This window comes from Amblyomma mixtum, chromosome 2, assembly GCF_055824585.1.
Source record: "Amblyomma mixtum isolate Tamu chromosome 2, ASM5582458v1, whole genome shotgun sequence".
Classification (NCBI taxonomy): domain Eukaryota; kingdom Metazoa; phylum Arthropoda; class Arachnida; order Ixodida; family Ixodidae; genus Amblyomma; species Amblyomma mixtum.
Genome location: NC_143013.1, coordinates 91,446,066 through 91,468,805, shown reverse-complemented (window position 1 = coordinate 91,468,805; position 22,740 = coordinate 91,446,066). Strand labels below are relative to the sequence as shown.

The 22,740-nt window shown below is 47.3% G+C and overlaps 2 protein-coding genes and 4 non-coding genes across 7 annotated transcripts in view; 1 reads left to right on the top strand and 5 right to left on the bottom strand.

Moving 5' to 3' along the window:
- LOC149360168 (solute carrier family 41 member 1-like) overlaps positions 1-7,476 on the top strand; it is a 43,373-nt gene extending 35,897 nt beyond the window's left edge. For both annotated transcript variants that reach the window (XM_089572194.1, XM_089572195.1), the window contains exons 12-13: positions 80-228; positions 5,214-7,476. In XM_089572194.1, coding sequence (XP_089428320.1) covers positions 80-228; positions 5,214-5,456 — 392 coding nt within the window. In that variant the 3' untranslated portion in view covers positions 5,457-7,476. The remainder of the gene's footprint in view (positions 1-79; positions 229-5,213) is intronic.
- An 8,734-nt stretch (positions 7,477-16,210) lies between these two features.
- Positions 16,211-16,283, bottom strand: TRNAR-UCG (transfer RNA arginine (anticodon UCG)). The gene has a single exon. It is a non-coding gene; the product is annotated as a tRNA-Arg (tRNA).
- Positions 16,284-16,502: 219 nt separating this feature from the next.
- On the bottom strand, positions 16,503-16,575 carry TRNAR-UCG (transfer RNA arginine (anticodon UCG)). Its single transcript has one exon. It is a non-coding gene; the product is annotated as a tRNA-Arg (tRNA).
- Positions 16,576-16,795: 220 nt separating this feature from the next.
- Positions 16,796-16,868, bottom strand: TRNAR-UCG (transfer RNA arginine (anticodon UCG)). The gene has a single exon. It is a non-coding gene; the product is annotated as a tRNA-Arg (tRNA).
- Positions 16,869-17,981: 1,113 nt separating this feature from the next.
- Positions 17,982-18,054, bottom strand: TRNAR-UCG (transfer RNA arginine (anticodon UCG)). The gene has a single exon. It is a non-coding gene; the product is annotated as a tRNA-Arg (tRNA).
- Positions 18,055-18,149: 95 nt separating this feature from the next.
- On the bottom strand, positions 18,150-19,585 carry LOC149360163 (uncharacterized). The gene has a single exon (XM_089569204.1). It carries the CDS (start codon positions 19,311-19,313, stop codon positions 18,150-18,152), a length of 1,164 nt encoding a protein of 387 aa, XP_089425330.1. The 5' UTR covers positions 19,314-19,585.
- Between the last annotated feature and the right edge of the window lie 3,155 nt (positions 19,586-22,740).

Sequence of the window (22,740 nt, the reverse complement as noted above, 5' to 3'; positions counted from 1 at the left end):
TGTTCCTGAGGCCCTGCGCAGAGACAGTTACTGGGGAAAAAGAGCGGAAGCCCTGTAAGATCTGCTTCTTCTTCCCCAGGCTCGCATGCCCGCACGGCGCGCCTGCTGATGCTGATGGTGCTGCCGGGACACCTCATCTTTGTGTACACCATCCGACTGCTGACCTCCGGCCACACTGTGATCACCCCCCTCTTCCTGGCCTGCTACCTGACGGCCGCCCTCCTCCAGGTCAGTGACCTTGTGTGTGTGTGTGTGTGTGTGTGTGTGTGTGTGTGTGTGTGTGTGTGTGTGTGTGTGTGTGTGTGTGTTTGTTTGTCTGTGTGTGTGTGTTTTGTGTGTGTGTGTGTGCGCGCGCGCGCTCGCTCACCTCAAGGAGCCAGGTTGAAATGAGATGAAATGAAATCTTTTTATTTGCCATCAAATACAGATGGTGGGATTGTAGAAAAAAAAAGTGTCCTTGGACAGCTTGACAGGTCCACACTCCCTTACTTCGGCTGAGTGGCAGAGTCACAACCCAAACATGTACACACATGTTTAATATGATGCAGATATAGTACTCATAGTAAACGAAAGCAACAGAAAACAAAAAAAAAAAACAGAAAACAACAGCGGAACTCACTGCTACGAATGCAGAAGAAAACAACAGCTAGGCTAGACAACATTACATAGAAACCAGATACATCTGCCGGAGGTCCTTGTAGGCTGCCGTGAAGAGGTCAAAACGGACTGAATTATTAATAATTCAAAAGTGTTGGCATAGTGTACTTAAGGCACTGTTTCCCGTAACTTCAATTCTGTGAATAATTTGGTTCAGTTTTTCTTGATTCAGGGTAGCTGTGGGTACTGCAGCTAAAAAGTCCAGTGCACGCAAAATGTTAGTTTACCATATATCGCGGTGGCTCAGTGGTTACCGCTCTCGGCTGCTGACCCGAAAGACGCGGGTTCGATCCCGGCCGCGGCGGCCGAATTTCTATGAAGGCGAAATTCTACAGGCCCGTGTGCTGTGCGATGTCAGTGCACGTTAAAGAACCCCAGGTGGTCGAAATTTCCGCAGCCCTTCACTACGGCGTCTCTTCTCCTAGCCTGAGTTGCTTTGGGACGTTAAACCCCGATAAACCAAACCAAACCATATATCGCTGTTTATTAGTCGACTCCAAATACAGTAAAACCTTGTGGATGCGTTTCTGTTTTTATATATGCAGAAAAAAAATGTATTATCTGAGAAAGTGTAGGATGCAAACTGCCTGATTTTCAGAAAATAAACTGTTGGATGAGGTACGAAGACATTTATATTGGTAAATTCACTTCATAACAATATCGATTAGCATTTCTGGCACAAGATCTGAACAGCTCCTTATGTAGTGCTCGCTAAATTCGGTGCGCATTTGCGTTGTCTTAAGCGCGGAATGAACTTTGCAGCGCACCCATCACTTGACAGCAATAGCAACAGTAGCCAAGAACTTCCCCATTTTTTTCGGATGCTTTGCTCCCGTGCGTTTCAGCATTGCAGGGTAGCCACTGCGGCGGCGGTCTTCGCTTTTCGTTGTGCATTCCCCAGACGTGGCCCGCTAGTATGCAGAGCGTGTTGTTGTGGTTCCCAAATGCTTCTCCCCTTAGCATTTAAGCTTCACGAAGAAGCTGGTGCGTTTCTGTTTTTCATGTTGGGTACTCACTGGAACAGCCCTCTCATAGGTTAGCGTACTAGTTGTTTTTTTTTTATTTCACTTCGCCCTCATACATCAAAGCGCTGCAGAGAAGCCACTATGGTGGATGGCTACCACTGCATTCCAGCACTTGTCGCATGCCTCCATTACTGGTTTTTGAGGAAAGGAACGGTGCAGTATCCGTCTCACTACTCAGCGGACACCTCAACCATGCTGTCAGGAAAGGGAGGAAGGGGGAGTGTGAGAGAAAAGAGAGAGTGGTGCCATAGTGGAGGGCTCTGGAATAATTTCCACCACGTGGGACCTCTAATGGGCTCTGACATCCTTAACCACTGAGCCACCGCGGTGGCTAGATACTAGTTGGTGTAGCGGGTATCAAGGTCTAGCATCGCAACACCTTTGTTACATGGAGTTCTCAAATACACATTCTTCTATGGGGGTAGGCTTAAGTGATTGAGAAACGTCTTGATGTCATGGAACTCGCTGCACGTAGGTGCGTTACATCTAGATTAAAGTGTACTTTATTCCCTGTGCCAAATACAAAACCAAAAATTGGGTACTATATTTTCCGGTGTATAACATGCTCCTCCCATATATGCAGGCTTTCAATGAAAAAGGTGGTATATTGGACTCACCTCAATTTATTCAGTTAGGGCAATAGGACTTGATTATATGTGCTTTTGTGGCCATCGTGAAGTGCTCCATGCCTGTGAGAACATGCGTTACGTGGCATGAAATAATGCAGTAAAAAGAGCCAACACTCGCGCCTGAAATAAACTCTCACAGCGGCATTGCAGCAACGCTTTATTTTTACTCAGAGCCTTCAAAGATTCATCTTTGGTGGCACTATCGAAAAGTTTGCCGATTTCTGTTGGCAATGCTGCTGGGACATCCTTATTGCACTCAGAATCGCTGCTGTGAGCGTCGTCGTGCTCGGGCGCTGATGAAGCTAGCAGACCAGCCTTGCATAAGCCTGCAGTTATCGTTGCCACTGTAACTGCACTCCAGGCCTCATGAACCCACTTTGCAACTTGGCTAAATGAAGCGCACCTCATGCGCCCAGTTACAGTGTAGCTGTGATTACCTTCGGTCATCCACGCCTCCCAAATTCACAAAAACAAAAATTAGCTTTAAAGCTGCAGTTAAACCATGTAAACCATGTTACAAATGCGTGATTGATTGGAGCACTTTTTTTCTTTTCCATACGACTCATTTTATCGCGCTATAGTGCAATACTTGCAACAGTGGAACAAGCCTGAACGTCACCCCAACTATTCCCGCACTCGCAAAAAAAAATGCATACAGTTAAACCTGGTTATAACAAAACTGAAAAAAGTTTAAGGTTTTTTCGTTACATGCAGTTTTCACACGAAGAGTCGAAAGGACACTGCAGAACAGAAATCAAAATAAGAAATAAATATAGGTGAAATCACCTTGAAAGTGTTCACAGAGAACAGGATTACTCGAAGTCTTAAACGCAGAGAAACTTTTCGTGATCGCGCTGCGCGACTGCGGCTCGCGCAATGCCGCTACGAGTGGGGTGGGGCCACCGAGGCCGAGCTAGAGGGTAACTTGCGGTGCCGCGCCGCCGCCGTAGACCGATTTCGGGGGCATGTGCTTCTACCTGCATGTTCCGTGTCTCGGTCTTTCCCTCGCTGTTGCCCCAGGAAACGAACTCCTCACCTTGCGTCACCGGCGCTCTCCGCCTTCCCCGCTTCCGACATGCGAGAGCTATCGGTGTCGAAATCATGCGAGCAACCACATGGCAGCAGCGGTGGCGATGCCCGCATAGCTCGTGTCGTTTATTTTTTTTGCTATGCCCAATTATTTTTCGCTGCTTTTGGGCATGAACTGTTGTAGTGCCACGTGGTATCACGTTCCAAAAGATAAAGCGGTGGAAATGTGCCAACGGCGCTGGAGCACGGCGCGTTATGTCAGCTATGGCCGCTCGTTGCGATCGACGTTCCTCTCGATGTCAGTTCGTGCTTTATCGTCACGAAACTTTCACATCGTTCTGCCAAATTTCAAGTCGCTTAGCACTAGCTAGCAGGTAGATGGAGCAGCCGCTTTGTTATATCAAAGTCAAGCGCCGCAAACCTTTGTTATATGGAGGTCTCAGAGACACGCGCTTCAATGCGGGCGGCGCTGTGGAATTGAGAAACTTTGTAATATTGAGGAATTCGCTATATGGAGTTTCGTTAATTCCGGGTTTAGGTGTATAAGAAGGATGCAGTAGCAAAATTTAAAAAAAAAAAAGGTCGCGCCTTAGACACTGGTAAGTATGGTACGTATTTTCCTTTAAATGGTGGCTTTTGAGTCACTTCAGACATTTGATGCTTATGTTTGCAAATACAGTCAAGCCCACTTATAACAATATTCAGGTACCATGGAAATATCATTGTTATAACCAGTAATTGTTATAACAGGGTTGTGCCAAAAACATGAAGAGATGACAAACTTCAGAGCATTTATTGACAGTAAATACCCGGAGGAGTTTGATTGTCCTAATACCTGTAAAAGCTCATTAATTCGAACTTCAGGGAACCGGAACAATGTTCACCGTTCACCGATGACCAAAGCACCGCCATCACTGCATCAGCGGGAGCTTCGCACACCTTCACATCACAGGAATCAAGCCGGCTTTCCGGAAGTGATTCTTATGGGATATTCAAGAAGCATGCAGAACTAAGGGTGCGGTGACAGCTGACGTGAGAAAAACCGCGTTGGCGGCACACACGCGCACTGCAACTGATTGGGGGTACGCATGGCATGCGTAGCCAATGCAGCAATGCAGCAGCTCTCCTGACGCGATGACGCCTGCCCCTGGGACACGGGAAATTTGTGAAGCACGGACCGTGGGGAAGTTAGCGAAGAACAGCGGGAGATGAGACAACATACGCGCTGCCAGTGCCAGCCGTAGCTCAGAGTGTAAAAGCAAAAATGCATCTGCACATTTTTTTTCTGCGAGCGGCGCTCCCCTCAGAAATGTTAATAATGGACTGCTCCGCCAAGGCTTCCTACCATGCTCCCTACTTTCTTCTCTGCATGGGCCTTTTGCTCAGGGGAACGCATTCGCGGGTTCCTTTGCTTTCGTGGCGTTGCCACGCCAGCTTAGTCCATTGGTCGGCCTAACATGTGCGCACTTTTGTGTTGTAAGCATGGTTTTGCTGGTGTGGTTGTAGCATTTCCTTGTTTTTTTTTCTAATATGGTTGACACTCAATTACCAGATTTAATTGTTATAACCAATAATGTGCCTTGACATCATTGCTATAAGCAGTTTATTTTATAATAGAACACATGAAAAAGTTGATGGTGCCATGACTGACCATTGTTATATCCGATACATTGGGCTTGACTGTATAGCAAATGACAGAAATGTAATGAGGTGTTGTGACAGTGTGGTACGCCATTTGTCTGCCTAAATGCACCAATTCTTACTGCTGTAAAGATGCAAACTTGTGTGTATTTCTGAGTGGGCACTGAAGCTGTAGACAGAGCTTGGCAGTGCGCGCTCAACATTGCACTGAGCCGAGTCATCACATGTGCAGGTGGCACTCCTACTGTACACGGCACGCTGCATGGTCTACTGGATGTGGGGCCGGCGGGTGGACCCGGACAACGCTGCCATACCATACCTGACAGCGCTCGGCGATCTCCTGGGTATCGCACTCCTCGCGGTCTCCTTCTGCCTGCTTGACTCACTCGGAGATGCGGCATCAGCTCATCCAATCACCACCACCACCACCGCTCTGCCCGAACTCACCACCCTGCCATCTACGCCTGCCGAGTAGAGTCGGCTGGGACCCACTGAAAGGGGAAAGAAAAGACAAGACAGTGGCTTCCACAGTCCCAAAACAACGGTGGCGACAGCACTGCGAGATCACATATCTACCATTTGGCAACCCTGAGACCTGGACGAGTTGGTTGTTAGGCCTAATTGACCCCTGCAATCGATGCACCTGTCCACAGATCGAACGGAATGATGGAAGGGTCAGTGATGTGTTTCACGCAGTTTTAGTTGGCCTGACATGCTCCCTGTCTCTCACGTGCTGCATGCTGTATTTGGGCCTTCTTGAGGACTAGTGGAACAGTTCCCTCCAAGAAGAAAAAAAAAAGTGGAGGGGAATTGGGCCCCGGTAACGTTAATGTTTCGACACTACTTGTGTCATCGTATAGCCGAGGCAGTTCGAATCGTATCGGTGTCACCGCCCAGCTAGATTTTTGTGGTAGGAAGCCCCAGCAGCAAATCTGGAGCAGAGTTCTGTGCTGATACAAAAGTTGGGGGGTTACTGCCCTCATTTAGACTTGTTGCGTAAGTCTCCGCCTCCTGCTTCAATTGTTTTCCGCATCGGTTCTTGGATTTTAGTCAAGAACCTACCGCTGCCGTTGGGAAATGGGTGCCACATCACTAAAGACAGAATATCCCGGTGAGTGAAAGCGCGTGCGCGGAAGAAATGTGGCCATAGGGTGAAGAGTGAAGTGCTCGGCGAACAATGCTGTTGGTACTATCTGGTCATTCACTCAAGTTTTCTTGCAACTCTAGGGTTTCTAACGATGATTCATATGAATGCATAAACAAGTATGTCCATTTGAACGCGCTTATGGGGCTTCGCATGCAAACCAGTTGAAACCGGTGACCCCTGCTCGATCAGTGAAGTGCATCGAGACAGTCTTTGCAGAGCACTAGCACATTTTGCTAAAGCACATTTGCGCATTTTGCAATTTGCATGAAGTGAGCTGCAGGGCATCATGATATCCAGGACAGCTATCTGGACGCCATATGTATTGGAAGATTGCGCCTATTAACGGTAGTACAGGAGAATCTAAGCAGGATGCGTGCGTTGGGCCTCATTTATTTTAATGGATGCCTAATGGGAGCTTGTGAGCAGGGTCTCAGCCTCTCATTAATTTGTCAACTCTTGTGTGGAGTCGATCTACCTCGTTTATGTCTCGCCTTAAAGCTCTATTTACACTCGCTAGTTCTTCTGGAAGCTCGGTTTGTTTCGGTTGCTAACCAGCGTTTTTTTCAGTTGCCAATCGCACAATGTAATCTACTGCTTGTTCAAACGTCCTTGTGCAGTCAAGGAAAGTGTTAGTGAAGCGTCTGTAGCGCTTCTCAAAGCTTGGTGTCGGAGCTTTAGGAGAATGGTTTTTAACCGATCGTTGAAGTACAGTCTTAAGTTTTTAAAGGGTTATTTGGCTTTGGCTTGCCTTAATATTTTTGGCTTTGATTGCTTTCTCGTTTTCGCTTTTGCACAGAATGGGAGAGTTGTGCATTTAACACAAGCTTGGTCGTTTTGTTTATGGCTTGCATCTCCAGATGTCTGATCAGAGAGGGCTTGCATCTTTTTCCTTGACCGCTGTTGATGGATGAGTGCTCCAGTTTACTATAGTCTTCTCTGCTGGTGTTCACCGTCTCGAGAAACTCCAACTTGTGAGAGTATACTGCCCGTTTGTTGCAACATCTCGGGACAACGGAGTAACGTAGGTGTATTAAGGTGCTGTGCTTGGCCAGTTGCTCTTGTTCAGACGTTGGCCTAATGTGCCATTTGGGGAACCAGGAAGATTTCCAGCTTCGGCTTAGCGGTAACATTGTGGTCGGGAGTTTCCCCCCCCTTTTTACTTCGCACGGTCGCTACTCTCACGGTAGTGGGACGTGCAAGCTTTTAACCGAGCTGCGCAACATCCGATTGTTGACAAAAGATGATGATGATTGCTACCGCGAATACCAGACTGTTTTTCTCATGGTGTGTGGCTCTGGTAGGCAGTTGAACAGCCACAACTAACAGTGTTCAGCTGTGGGAGCATCAACAACTTGAGCGCTAAAGGAAGTGAATCTCTTGGGGAGCCGGCGACAGGAGGGTGTACACAAGTTGTCTTTTTCGTTTGTCCTATTTTTTTAGGTCTTTTAATGTCTCACTGTAAACGGGAATTCTGCCTCTTTTTTAAATTTTTTTTAATGTTGTCTCGAACCCTTCTCAATCGCAGACACTTGCGTCTTGCTCACGTGTGTTTCTCCTGGAGTTTCTATTTTTAGTCTCCTGTTGGGGGATAGCTTGTTGCATATATAGCGGTATTTAGAACTTGTGCCCCCAAGGATGCTTCAGATAATTTTATCTTGTTTTCGCACCCCCCCCCCCCCCCCACGTTGATATTTAGTGGTGGAAGTTTCAGACGTCCAGAATGGTGGGGATAAAAAAAAAAATTGCGTCAGTTTTCGAAAGACACTCACGTGACTCTCCACGCGCAAAGCCAATGCAAATCAGCTTTGCAGCTGGGAGAGATATGGTCAGGGGAAACAATAGTACCAGTACTTTGAAAGTATTACTATTTTAGCCGAGAGCAGCACAGTTGCTGGCATTAGTCGTATGAGTGTTGTTATAGTTGCAGCGATAACCTAGACACATATTTATTTAGGCATACTGTTTGAGAATTTACATTTTTGCTAAACGGAAACAGCCAGATTGCTTTTACTTTGTGTTGCGCGTTATAGTTTCGTGTTACAGTCTCGTTTATTTCTGGCTTCTGTGCAAGCGTATCTCTACAACAAAGAAGTGTTCTCTCACTTGCCGTTGCCAGGCCACTCACTGAACAGGTGGCTGTCCTATGTCGTTTTTGTCAGGTCGGTATAAGTGAAATGCATTTTGTGCGCATATTGCTTGTTTGTAAACATTGTGGATGTCTTAGGATGGTTTCTGTGGCACATTGTTGGTCGCAACTAGTTCTTCAGCCAATGTCATAACCACTTACTGTTGGATCAAGTGCAGTTGTGCTTTTTTTTTTTTTCAAACAAGTAAATTGAGCCGGAAAAGGCAAACTCACAGGTGCCTTTTAATTAATCTGTGCAATTTGCATTTCGTCGTAGGTGAAAAAAACAGAAATTGAAGGGTTCTCGAATGCAGTGATTCTTGCCTCTGAAATACAGAGGGTTCTGAAGTTTAAATGCGAAGTCCAAACAGTTTCCTCTACAGCTCTGTACAAGGAAGTGTTCTCTCACTTGCCGTTGCCAGGCCACTCACTGAACAGGTGGCTGTCCTATGTCGTTTTTGTCAGGTCGGTATAAGTGAAATGCATTTTGTGCGCATATTGCTTGTTTGTAAACATTGTGGATGTCTTAGGATGGTTTCTGTGGCACATTGTTGGTCGCAACTAGTTCTTCAGCCAATGTCATAACCGCCTACTGTTGGATCAAGTGCAGTTGTGCATTTTTTATTTTTTTTTGCAAACAAGTAAATTGAGCCGGAAAAGGCAAACTCACAGGTGCCTTTTAATTAATCTGTGCAATTTGCATTTCGTCGTAGGTGAAAAAAAAGAAATTGAAGGGCTCTCGAATGCAGTGATTCTTGCCTCTGAAATACAGAGGGTTCTGAAGTTTAAATGCGAAGTCCAAACAGTTTCAGCTGTATTTAGAGTCACTGCTGCCAGCCACGCAGGTTCACAATGGAGCATTTATCCGTTCTGGTTCGTACTGCGTTCAGGGACAAAAGTTGCCCACTAGACTAGGGCAGAAGCAGCCTCGAGAGTTGGGAAGAAGCTTCACGTGACTGCTGTCTCACCTGAACGTTTATCACCTAAATCAGTGTTGGGTCAGCAACAGATCTTGCATGCCCGATTTCTGCATTTTGGCCACCCACTTTTTAGTACAATCTCGTTACGACAGACCCCGTTGGTGTCCAAGATATCAGTCCGTTGTAGGAGAAGTCTGCAGAATCAGAATACTGTTACAACTTCGGATACAACAAACACAATCCACATGACTGTCAGGTTCGTTATAAGTCGGCTCGACTGTATATTTGAGCATCCCTTATCAGGGTGATGAGAGCCAAGCTAGGGTGTGAAAATGAACATACTGAGTTGGGGGAGGGTGTTCGGCACCGACCTATTTTACTATATTTGTGGGGCTAAAGGCAGTTCCGGCCTATCTGCAGCCCTAGCTTGCCGACACTCAATGTATGTCGATACGAACATACAGTTGACTCCCGTTAAGACGAACTCGCTTAAGATGAACCCTTGGTTAAGATGAACAGTGGTGGTCATTTGTTTGGTTTCCCATAGAGTCAATGCAAAAAAAATCTTCTTAAGATGTACACTGCACACGTGCTAATTGGTTAAGATGAACTTTCACGACCAGCCGTGCCCAAGCCATGCAGCTTTACTCGACCATTCGAGCAGTATTTCAGCGGAAGGAAAGAAAAAAAAAAGCTAAAAAATTTAAAGCTTTTTTGCACCGCCGACGATCCATGCGATGCGGGAAGGCACAGAGACCTAACCACGTCTCCGTTGAAAGGGCGATTCTGTGAAAGCAGAACTGTCGCTGCTCCTCCCCTGTGAGGGCACTGAAAAGATATCTTGGAAGGTTAAGTGATATGCCTACGCTTGTAGCAAGCAGACGATTTTCTCGACAGACACAAAAAAAATAACAGACTGGGCAACACTCAACAGTGCCTGATGCACTGCACTGGTAGTGCAATAAATGCTTATGTTGCAATTATTTCTTTCCTAAAAGACTATTTCATGGCTTTGTTCACATATACGAAGTATTTGGACACACACTGCATGCTCGAACATCATTTTAAGAAGCACTCCTGATTAGATGAACTTCTGATAAGATGAACAGTCTTCATGGTCCCTTGGAGTACGTCTTAAAGGGAGTCTACTGTATTGAGTTATGCTGGGTGAGGCTTTTTTTATTGACGGACATCTGTGAGTTCAGCAGCAGTAAACTTTTATTCAGAGTCCATCGAGCGCAGAAATTCGTTGTGGTAACAAAATGGCCGCCACCATCATCGTTACTGCCAGTGACGCATGTGTCGCTAGGACGTACCAAAGAGTACGCATTCATTGCTGAAAAGCCTGCTGTAATGAAGCCACCGTTGTTCACTTAATTGGTTTCATTTTATCCGAATGTATGTTGAGACCGCTTTAAACGAAGTTCATTCAATGACACTGATAGGAAGAGAAACCAAAACAGCAGATTGGTATATTATATATGAATATCCATTGAAACAAGATGTGTTGTAAAGAGATTGTACTGTATTATTTTTAAAAAAGGTGGCAACTATGATTCTGTGACCAGCCATTTTTTCAGTGCATGTTTTCTTGGGCAGGGTAACAGGCTCTTGTTTAGGCTGATGACTCTGGAAGCTGCAGTGCCTGTGAGATGATTGGACACCTTTGATAAGCCAAGCCTGTATTTCTCCACTTATGTCCGCACTGAGTTATCCTCTTTTGTAGGCAACCGAAATGCTGAGGCAAGTTATGGAGCAGGCTACGGTTAATGCAAAGCTGCTACCATACCACTCTCACACAAGAGGTACACCTAGTATAAATGCGGCCCTAACGGTGGTACGTATTAACCTTTAAGTAAAGCGCCAGTTAAGTGAGTGCAGCGGAGGAGCGTGGAGTTGCATCTGTGTAAAGAGGACGGCTCATGAACCGACGCAGAGTAAGGACTTTGATGCTGTTTAGACATGGACGCTCGGTGATAGCACAGACAGAGGGGTTGTCAGAAAAGTCTCTGCTGTCCTCTGCAGTCGGCATAGCTTGTATGATGTGCGGGGTGGTGCGGAAGAATGATGTTTAGCTACTGTTGTTACAACTGTGTGTTTGATAGCTGTCTTATATAGGCACCTGCTTCAATGTCCTTGCGCGGAGCAGAGTTCGGAAAGAGTGGAGAGAGTTGGGGGTGGAAAGGGAGGCTAGGAGAGCCTTGTGCACGGAACTGAAGTCTTTCAATAGTGGATGCTGCGCGTCCATGTCTGTTGTTCAGTGCCTCGTCTGCCCGTGTAGCAGTCGTTGTGATGTGTGACGTGGTGCAGACGTCCCCACGCTGTCCGCTTCTGGTGTGAAAGAGGTAGACAATCTGAGTGCCAGTGTCGCTGCCGCGACTGCTTTGGGATGCTGTGCTGTGGGGTAAGTTATTCAAGGCCCTTGACATCACAAATAAACCCGGTGTTTCAATGTGGGGATTCGGCTGCGTTGTTGGGGAGCCGGGTATTCCTCCATCCTTGGTGGCACTGATATGGCTGCCATTTTGCTGCCGATGTGGGTGGTCTTTTGAGAAAAGCTTACAAGGTGATTTCACTAGTCGATTTGGACCGACTTCTCTTCTAATCCCTCCATGGGTGTAAACACTGCAGTCGTTTGATGCAAGGTATGCTTTGCTGGCAAATTTGAAGCAATTCCGCCTGCAATAGGCAATAGAACGTGCTGTTTTTAACCAAATTTGAAAGACGTTTATGCTATATATTCAAGTTCTTGTGTGTAGAAGTAAAACAGAGGCGTTGTAAGCCCTGGAATTAGCCATATTTCTGAGCTAAGTATGTTGTAACAATATAACGAATTGTGGGAAGCTTCCGTTTAGCTTCTCAGCAGCCATCTTGCCATGTCGAAGCGCATCAGTGCTTTGACTCTCTGATGCATTAGCAGGTGCATGTGTGTAAGGTTCTCCATGCTCATGTGTTAGTCCGAGTGGAACGTGAACAAACTTCTCCCCCCCTTTGCCTTTGTGTGGTCCGGCAAGACTTGCGCTTTTCCTACACACTCTTGACAATTCACTGAGAAAAATCACGCCTCACAGTACAAGAGTTGGCAGTGATATCGTGAAAGTGGCAGGTTTGATTTTTGCAGCTGTTGGCATGGAGAACATTGGGCACTTTTCAGAGAGGGTCGTACGCAGGATTAGTATTTGTATTTTCGTGCGCAGGGTTAGTATTTGTAAGTGTAAAAGTAAACAAAGAGCATGTACTTGCTTGCATTCTTGCATACTGCAATTCTATTGAATGTGGGAAGATGTTCTGCAGCCGTCTCCTAGAAGCTTGCGTAGAGAATAATGTGACTTGTGATTAATTCTAGTGTGAGGCTACCTTACGGTGCCAAGTGATGTTAGCATATGCTTGCCTCTAATTCAAACTCAAGCAGTGATGCTTTTGTTTCATAAAGCTTAGTTTTTCCGGTGAGTTCATTTGAGCAGTGCTGCTTTTTCCGTCCCCACTGTATTGAAGTGTTTGCTTTTTGTGGCATCGCTCCAAGCATGCGACCTGCATATCTCAGTGACCTAACTAATGGGAGAGTAGATAGTATGTGTACCTCCATCATCAGGCTATTAAAAACCCTACGGCTGTACTCTTTCCGACTAGAAATGCCCGACACCCACGAAGCTATGGTTTGCACTAGTTTAAGCAAAGGTGAGCTGCATGTCAAATCTGGTTAAAGACGTTAAGCCTAATGGTGTCATTGGAAGCGGCTGCTTGTGTAGGCAATACTTTGTGTGCTTTGGACAGTTTGTTTGAAGGAGAATTTGGGGTGCCTCAGTATGGTAGGATGCTCAAGTCCACCAGTATGTAGCTGTTAGTGTCACGAAACTCCTAGATGTACGTTCATTGGGCAGGGTTTGTGTGAAGGAGTAGATGAATTTGTGGTGCTGCTTTGAATTTTGGCAAGTGAACGCAATTTTGCCCCTTGAGATGGTCATACATTTCAAGATGTTGAGGGCTTCGCTGCGGGGACACACCTGCTTATCGGTTGCAGTGTGGCGTGCTTACTTTTTTGTTGTTGTTGTTAGGCAATATTGAAGTGGAGGAAGGCCAATGTACTTCTGTACACATGACTCTCTTGTGTTCTAACAGTGTTCCAACGCACATTCTTTGTTTTTGACCCCAGTGTAATGGTGCATTTGTGATGGTGGGCCCCCTTGTTGCCTTGATCTAGGAGATATTTCTGTCGCAACTTGTTGTTTTGACAAAACTCGGCTAAATTGAACGGGGTGAGTCTGTGTATAGCATTTATTTCGTCGTGTGTTGTTTGATTGAGCCTGTCTCGAGGGAGATGCAATGTTTGGTCTCAGGTCTATTGGTGAATGGTGTGAACAGCTGTCATTTTAAGTTCGATGTGTCGATTATATTTATTGCCCTGCAGCCAGCGCCTTTTCTTTGTTATTGTTGATGCATTCATGCCTACTTGACCCTCTGACATCTTGTTCGGTTTTAGATGGTGCTGTGTGTTGCTCTTTTTCTTCAAGAACATAATGATATTTACTTGGAAAGCTTCTTAATCTTTTTCTTTTTGTCTTTTTGCACATATTTTTTAACCTTGGCTGCTGCATGTGTGTACAAGTGTTTTACCCATCTGTTGAGACTGTTTTATCTACATGTACGCCTCTTGTTGAGGTTGTTGCTGCAGTGATTATGTCACTGTAGAATCCCAAAGTACTTTGCTCTCACTACTGCAGTGCAATGTCAATGGCTTTGTGTCTGACAGCTCTTGGCTGAGCATTGTTTCTCAGTGCATAGCTACCATGCCGAACCACGTTTGTCCTTTGCTTTTGTTTACCCTCATGCAGCACTGTACTTGTTTCCAGCGCAGTGTCTCAACCTGTTGCTCAGCTCTGTTTTTGTTTTTCTGGTTTTACTGTTATAAATTCAAAACCATCTTACTGTGTTTGTCTTGGGGAATGGGCACTGCAAAGAGTTGGGTATAACAGCTTCAGTGCTCTGGTTTGCCGTGACGGTACGGAAAGTTCAGAGCACGTTTCGCAGAAGCAGTTATGTTGCCATTTCTGGTTTTTCCTTGCATTTGCATGTTGCACTTCTTATATGGTATTGCTCACCTGGGAGCACACAGAAGCCACACTGAAGAAAGTTGCTTATGAAGGGAGAATAACTACAGGAGATATGCATCTGGGTGTAGTTATGCGTTCGCGTGGGCAAGCTAGTCCCTTTGCGGCCACTTGGTGATACTCAGGTCCACGTCAATCGTTTGAAACATACACCTCCGAGCAGTGACGTTGAAAAATGTGATGGACTTGATATTTTCTTCTACATCACTAGTTTCTTTTCCATTGCTGTGAATGTGATGGCAGGGGAAAGCATAGGTGTCGTGGAATTTCTTGGGAACTGATGGCTCTTTTTTGTGGAGAGAGAAAGGTCGAGGAGGGGGCACTGCCAGTTCTTAGCAAGCTAAATCGCGCTGACTGTGTTCACTCTGTTGTTTCTCTTAACCCGAGGTAGGTGGTTCTCCAAACATCACTCAGACTACCCGTGTGGTCCCCGCGTATGAGACTTGAATGAACGCGCGGCTATTCAAATTTCTCGGTTGTGTGCGCGGCTCGAATTCATGTGAAAGGCTTCAAAATTGACACTTGACGATCCCTCTAGGCTTTCCTCTCCCCGCATTACCCCTGTGACTTCTAGCGGGAGCGCACCTCAGTTTGCATGCACCAATGGCAGTGGCCTGTGACTTGTGCGTGATCACAAAAATGCACGCTACAGTTGTCAAGCACGGTTATGCAAGTTTGCGAGACGAGCAAGCGGCGAGGTGTGCTGGATCGGTAGCTTCCATTGCTTTTAAGGCTTTCGCTTTGCCCGGTGAGCTTATTTACTGTTACATTCTCTAGCCTGCCCTTCACAAACGTGCGATAGCTTCCCCCTGTGCTGCCTGTAGACAGCTACTACATGAGCTGCAACCTCCCATGGCACTGAGCAGTGTGAACATACTCCTGAGGCATTTCAACGCAAACCCGTACGAAGCTTTTTCTCACTGTGTGCAACCGACCACTTGTTTTCTTGATCAATCGCGTGTGTGTGCCTGTGTGTATGTCCTCATAATCGCGTGCAGCACCTTTACGCGACTACGTCATGCCTCAGTTCATTTGCAGAACGAGCTTGGGGTCGAAGGGAAACTGATAGTATAGGCACGTATGTCAAAAGAAAACGCAGTCTTTCAACTGTACAGCCTGAGTAGTTTTCTGCTTTACTCTGCCCCATACGCTGGTCTCTGTGGTATTACACAAGTGTCTACGTGTTTACCTTCGTGCGTGCGAGTGTGTTTGTAGCGTACGTGTCTAGCGGTTCGACGTCGGGGTTGGGTGCGACTCTGAGTGTCTCTTCGCCCGCCTGCAGTCTGCCTTGTGGAAGTCGCATGACTGCCCAGTCAGTGCGAACGGTGACAGTCTCTGAGCAAGAATAAAAATTCCGCAACTGTGTGTTCGCGACCTTTTTCTGTGCACGTGGTCAGTACGTCGTCATGATGGACTGCTGCGCGCGTCCCGCCTCAGAAAAAACTGCATTCCAGTAGGCTAAGCCAGCTTGAAGGTGGGGCGGGAACAGAGTAGAGGAGTGGAGACATAACAGTGTGTCCCTTTCAAGCTGGCCTACCCATTATCCTGCAACCATTCCAATTTACAGCGAATTCATTCGTGCATCCAAGTGCTAGTCTAGGTTTTTCTCCACAGCACCTTCACAACCCTAATTTTAGCAAAACTCTATCCGAAACGTCCCCTCCGCCTCACTCGGTCATTCGCGCTTGCCCCGTTATAACACGCGAACGGATTCGCCCTCCATGTGCTTCCCAAGGCATAAAAGGTGCGCAATTTCGTAGTCTCTGTTGAAAAGGACAGGACGGGAAGGAAGCTGTCCTGTTCACTCCACGCGACTCGTTTCACAGCTCTTCTCAACCTTAGCGATCCCTAGGCTTGGTCACGAAATTGTGCCGTCCATCTTGTTCAGAGCATTTTCCCTTGACAGGTGGCTAAAAATAAAAAGGAACACGTCCGCGACAGGACTCGAACCTGCAATCTTCTGATCCGAAGTCAGACGCCTTATCCATTAGGTCACGCGGACGGATTCGCCCTCCATGTGCTTCCGAGGCATAAGAGGTGCGCAATTTCGTAGTCTCTGTTGGAAAGGAAAGGACGGGAAGGAAGCTGTCCTGTTCACTCCACGCGACTCGTTTCACAGCTCTTCTCAACCTTAGCGATCCCTAGGCTTGGTCGCGAAGTGTGCCGCCCATCTTGATTAGAGCATTTACCCTTGACAGATGGCTAAAAATAAAAAGGAACACGTCCGCGACAGGACTCGAACCTGCAATCTTCTGATCCGAAGTCAGACGCCTTATCCATTAGGCCACGCGGACGGATTCGCCCTCCACCCGCTTCCCGAGGCATAAGAGGTGCTCAATTTCGTAGTCTCTGTTGGAAAGGAACGGACGAGAAGGAAGCTGTCCTGTTCACTCCACGCGACTCGTTTCACAGCTCTTCCCAACCTTAGCCAACCCTAGGCTTGGTCGCGAAGTGTGCCGTCCATCTTGATCAGAGCATTTTCCCTTGACAGATGGCTAAAAATAAAAACGAACACGTCCGCGACAGGACTCGAACCTGCAATCTTCTGATCCGAAGTCAGACGCCTTATCCATTAGGCCACGCGGACGGATTCGCCCTCCATTCGCTTCCCGAGGCATAAGAGGTGCTCAATTTCGTAGTCTCTGTTGGAAAGGAAAGGACGAGAAGGAAGCTGTCCTCTTCACTCCACGCGACTCGATTCACAGCTCTTCTCAACCTCAGCGATCCCTATATTCACTGAGGCCGTGCTACCAGACGGCGCGAGCGTCGTCGCGGCAGGCGCGCCATGTTTGCGGTCGTTTCAGGCGAGCTCGCGCAGTGTTACGGTGCGCCGTGAGGTACCCGGCCTGAACTGTTAGTGATCCGTAACATATTTGCACGTTGTTGAATACGTCAGCGACCACTTATCTTTGTGGAGCGCGTATTGTGCATGAAGTTTGCAGCAGAATTCTTCTGCGCCGTGATATAACCGAGCTGCGCCTCAACTCGGCAGCAAAACTGGCTGGCTGCGCTGCACGCAAGAACATACACGACTTGCAGCTTTTAATATCAGTTGATAACTGTCAGCTAGTCATACAGGGCACATCGTGGATACACAGCACGATTAATTACCGAAATTCCAGAACTGCCACCGCAGAAATTGATAATTCAAGCGCCTAGCTGTAGTCCGCGAACTGCTGACGCTTCTCAGACGTACGGTCTTTCATCAGAAAGGCAAAGTGTCATAGCTGCCTTATTTACCCGACAGAATGGCCAAACAAATACTGCCATGCGCTCGCAGCACGATCGGCAGACACAGCGAGAATGTTTTGCAGTTTTGATTGTAGCTACGTAGCGCTGCTTCGTATGCACAAGACCGTTTTCGCAGCAACGCAGTGTGCAGCCATTCAGCTAGATTCAGTTGTAACTTTCAGCGGGTAGAGATGACAAGTTAAGCTACAGCTAAGTGAACAGACCCTTCGAATTACTCACCTCTTCAAAAACGGCACTTTGGCCGTCGGCACCGCGGACGTCGGCACCCACAGCACGGCTCTTGGACTCACCCGCTTGTCAAGTAATTGCACCCTCTCATAGGTTTATATCCTTCAATTCCTTGGCCTGCCAGCAAACTTAAGCCGTGCACAAGGTGGGCCTCGATACCGGTGAATTCAACGCGCGGCAGCATTTCCCCTTGACAGACAGCTAAAAATAAAAAGGAACACGTCCGCGACAGGACTCGAACCTGCAATCTTCTGATCCGAAGTCAGACGCCTTATCCATTAGGCCACGCGGACTTTTTTTTTTCTTTATTGCCGTCTGTGACATCAAAGCAAAAAAGGTACAAATGATAAAAACATCAGTCTAACTTGGCTGACGTATCAGCTAGGGCTTAAAATCTTCTCAATGCGACCAGTTCATCAAATACAGTAATCCATTCAGGTGGGTCAGCTTGTGCTCGGTACATTTCTCTCAAGCTCGCAACACTTTCAATAAAGTTTTCGCGCACCGAGCGAACGTTAACATCCGCGTGTCGCACTTTCATCCGTGTCCTCCAGAGGCTGTGGAGGCCCAGAAGCATGATTAAATCATACGGTACTCCTGCTTCATTCTGAATTGGCAAGAATCTGATGCCGTAGGGGTCCAGGGGAAAACCTTTTTTGACTGTTCGTTGGAGCACATCCCAATAGAAAATAGGGTCCCAACAGTCCAGAAATACATGTTCTACTGTCTCGGGCTTTTTGCATAATAGACAGTTTGTGGTCCATGGGACAAAAATCCCCTTTTCGTGCAGCCACGTTTTAGCAGGAAGTGTATTCGAGTGCAATTTAAAGAAAAAAGATTTCGTAGATGGGTTCACAGGCATATTTTTAACTCTCTTTAATACATCGTGCCCTGGACCTCCAAGATAAGGTAACCGGTAGATTGGAGTCGGTAACATGGTGTCCACCAGATCCTTATACAGCTTTTGCTTTGACACTTTAGATAAGTACTCAAGGGAAAATCGCACATGGAGCAGCCTAAAAGAGAGTACAACCTCTCGCATGTAACCATTGACAGTGCCACACATATTCGCACAAAATGAGACGACAAATTCAGGAAGAAGTCTCTGCAACCGCACTTGGATAACAGTCATAAGAAAATTATCCCTTTGATTTCGAAGAAAGAAAAAACGCGAAACAACTTGACGCAGAAATAAATGCACAAGGCCGAGGCCTCCTTTTTTCACTGAAAGAAACAGATTGGTACGACTGGTTCTCTCCCAGTTTGACGACCAAATGAAAACAGCAAATACTCGATGCATCTTTTGAATACTGGCCCGAGATGCGCACAGCACATTCATCAAATACCATATTTTGGATACAAGGAAAAGATTGCAGACGGAGGCTCGCGCAAACATTGATAACTGCCTCCCTTTCCAGGCATCTGCTTTCTCCCTCGCCCTTGACATATCCTCATTCCAGTGTTCACTTGCATCGCGATAATGCACTAGGGGGACGCCGAGATATTGCGTCGGCAAAGACGACCATCGCATCCTGGAAAAGTGTTCAGGCATCGCTTCCCAGTCGCCATGCCAAAAGCCAGAGCTTTTGTCCCAGTTTATGAGACACCCCGTTTGTTTGCAAAATTTATCCACCGTGCTGATCACCTCGGTAATGCTGCCTCTGTCTGAACAGAATACCGCAATATCGTCCGCATAAGCAAGGATTTTGACGTGAGTCGACTGCAATCGAAAGCCCGTGATGCTCTCACTTCTGATGATAGCTAAGCACAATGGCTCCAAGTAGGCCGCAAACAGCAGAGGCGATAGCGGGCATCCCTGCCTTACCGACGAATGAACTGCTATCCTGTCTGTGAGGTCACCATTAACAATAATGCGCGTGGTGCAGTTCGCATATGCCATCTTGACACCTTCTGCAATAATACGGCCTACATTAGCGTGCTCCAAAATGCTGAAAATGACATCATGGGAAACGCGATCGAAGGCTTTTGCCAGATCTAGTTGCATCATAGCGATGCGGTCCCCGAGCACATCGCAACATTCCAGCACGGTCCGTGCCACGTGCACATTTGTGGCGATACTCCTACCTTTGATTCCGCAAGTCTGGTGCGGCCCAACCAATTTCGTAATTATGCTCTGCAATGTCTTTGCTAAAACCTTCATGTACAATTTATAGTCCACGTTGGTGAGGCTTATCGGGCGATAGTTCCCCACCAACAACCTCTTTTCTGGGACATCTGATTTCGGAATCAATACTATGTACGACGGGGTGAATGAGAGTGGCATTTGTTTTCTTTCATAAGCTTCATCTAGAACTCTTAGCAGTAACTGAGTGACTGTGGACTTAAATGCTTTGTAAAATTCGGCCCCTATTCCATCAGGTCCTGGAGCTTTTCCCGCTTGCAGGTCTTCGATTGCAATCTCTATTTCTTTTGCAGTTATGGGCTGCTCAAGACGCTCCTTTACTTCGTCCTGAAGTCTCGGCAGGAGAGGCAAAAAGTCAACCAGGAAGGCCTCATTCATGTCACGCGTATGTCCAAGAAGCTCAATGTACTGCTCTTCAAATAGCTGCTTGATTGTAAAAGCGTCACTCGTGACTTCATCTCCGTTCCTTATCTGCCTGATTTCGTTTTGGCAAGCATAACGCTTTTCGTCACACAAAGCTCGCTTCGTCGGCGTTTCACCAGCCCACAGTTTCTGTGTCCTTGCGCGTATAACGGCAGCTTTATACCTTTCAGTGTCTAAGCGTTCGAGCAGGCTTTTCACCTCCCTTAGGTCCTTAGAAAACTTCCCAGGCTCGGAGCTTTCCATGCCTATTAAAAATTGCAGTTGCTCGCGAGCTGCTTTTTCTTCCTGTTTTTCTTCGTATCGCTTCAAGCAACTTTTTTCAATGGCCCTTCTTTTTATACACTCCTTGAAATCTTCCCACTGAACCGCAACAACGCTGGGTCGCTCCTCAAGCAGCTTCTGCATTTCATCCGCAATATCAGTTACGAATTCCTCGTCCTCTAAAAGCTTTACATTAAATTTCCAGAGGTTCCAGTTAAATTTTGTTTTTCTTTGCTTTATGCCGAAACTTGCGATCACTAGGCAATGATCACTGAAAGCTACAGGTATAACTTTGCAACTCGTGCAAAGAGACACGAGATCAATGGATGCATAAATTCTATCCAACCTGGCATGACTATTACGCTGAAAATGAGTGAACTGAGGTTGATTCCCTTCGGTAAATATACTGCCAATATCCTCTAAGCTATTATCATAAGCCAGAGATTGAAGCAATTGAGCACTCTTGTCACGCACAGGCGTACCCTTCACTCGATCATTAGCGGCACACACACAATTAAAATCTCCCAACAGCAACAACACTCGGTCGCAAACAAGGTAGGGCTCCAAACGGGTAAAGAGATCAAAACGCTCAGATTTAACATTTGGAGCATACACACATATAATGCGCCAACATAACTTGGAAAAAGAAAAATCTACAACAATAAGCCGTCCACTAGGGCAAGAAAAAACCGACTCGACAGTGATGCCTAAATTATTTCGGACAAATAATACGCACTCACCCGAGGTGCCAACGGAATGGCAAACACAAACGTTAAAGGCTGCACGAAAGGTGGACACCATGCGATCAGTGGATTCCTCACTTTCGATCTTAGTCTCTTGGACTGCAACTATGTCAAGCGCGTTTTCAGCAAGCAGGCGGTTAAGCTGGCACTGACGCCGTCGTGCACCAAGGCCTCTCACATTCAAAGTTGCTACATGTAAAGCTGTTTCTAGTTTCATCGCCATGCCCTATGAAAAGGAGACTTGAGTCCCACAGTACCCCTCATAGTCAGCCGAGCAGTGTTCTTAAACTCACTGTGCATGTATGGTGTCGCCTTTCCAGATATCCGCGTGCAGGCGTCGGGAACCCATGGGTAATTCCTTCGCCAGCAGTTCCAGATCCGAGCACACAGTCTGATGGGTACCACTCCTCACAAAAAAAACAAGGAAAAAAAAGAAAAGCAAGAAAAAACACCACAAATGCACATTGCAGAACTACGGAGGCGGTTTCCCCGCCTGCCTTGTCTCGGCCATGACGTTCGGCCGCGGCTTCAACATCGGACGCCGGATTCCCGGGGTCTTCGACGGCGGTTCGTCGCTGCCACCATCAAGATGCGTCTTTTCGCCGGCGCTTTCCTCGCGGGAGCGTTTTCCAGCCGTTAGGGTGCCCGCCTCCTCACTGAAGTCCATGCCTTCGGTGTTGGCAGGTTCAGCGCTGTCCGGAGCTTCCGCCGCGGCTTCTGTCGCGCCCTTCGGCGCGCCATCGCCATCCTGTTGAAAGGCACTCTGAACTTGTACTACACTCGCCGGTACCTCACTTGACGTCGCCTTCTGCTTCGTCAAAACCGTAAGCGATGGCCCTTCCCTCGCTGCTGGTTGCCCGTCTGCACGGGCTGCATCTTCCGCATCAGCCTCGTCCATCAGCAACTCAGACGAGTCTACTCCTGCACCGGGGCCGGTAATGCTCGCGTAAGTGCGGGCACACTGTCCGTCTTCGTGGCCGAACCGTCGACAGGCTCCGCAACGCGGGACTCGGCATTCCTTACGGATGTGTCCCGTACTCCGACAGCGTAGGCACAACGGTGGTCTGCCCGGTACAACAACGAGCGCCAGCTCACCGCTAACGTTCAGCTGGTGCGGCAGGTCGTCCAGCTTCACGCCAGCTCTCAACTTCAACGTGACGAGTCTAGTAGTCGAGCCTTTTTCTGACATACCACTCACGCGCCAGCGCTCGCGGGCAACTTCCGCCACTTTTCCGTACGGCGCAAAGGCAGCCCGAACATCCTCGTCGGGCACGTTGTGCAGCAGCCAGTGAAGTTTCAGTCGCACGTCTTGGTTGGCCGGGTCAATCATCAAGCAGCGGCCTTTTTTCACTACCAGCTCACCGACACTAATAATCTTGGTCACCGCTTCAGCATCCTTGAAAGTGACG

Excerpts from the sequence above, each read along its gene's own strand:
- LOC149360163 (XM_089569204.1), bottom strand. The coding sequence starts at position 19,313 with ATGCCTGAACACTTTTCCAGGATGCGATGGTCGTCTTTGCCGACGCAA.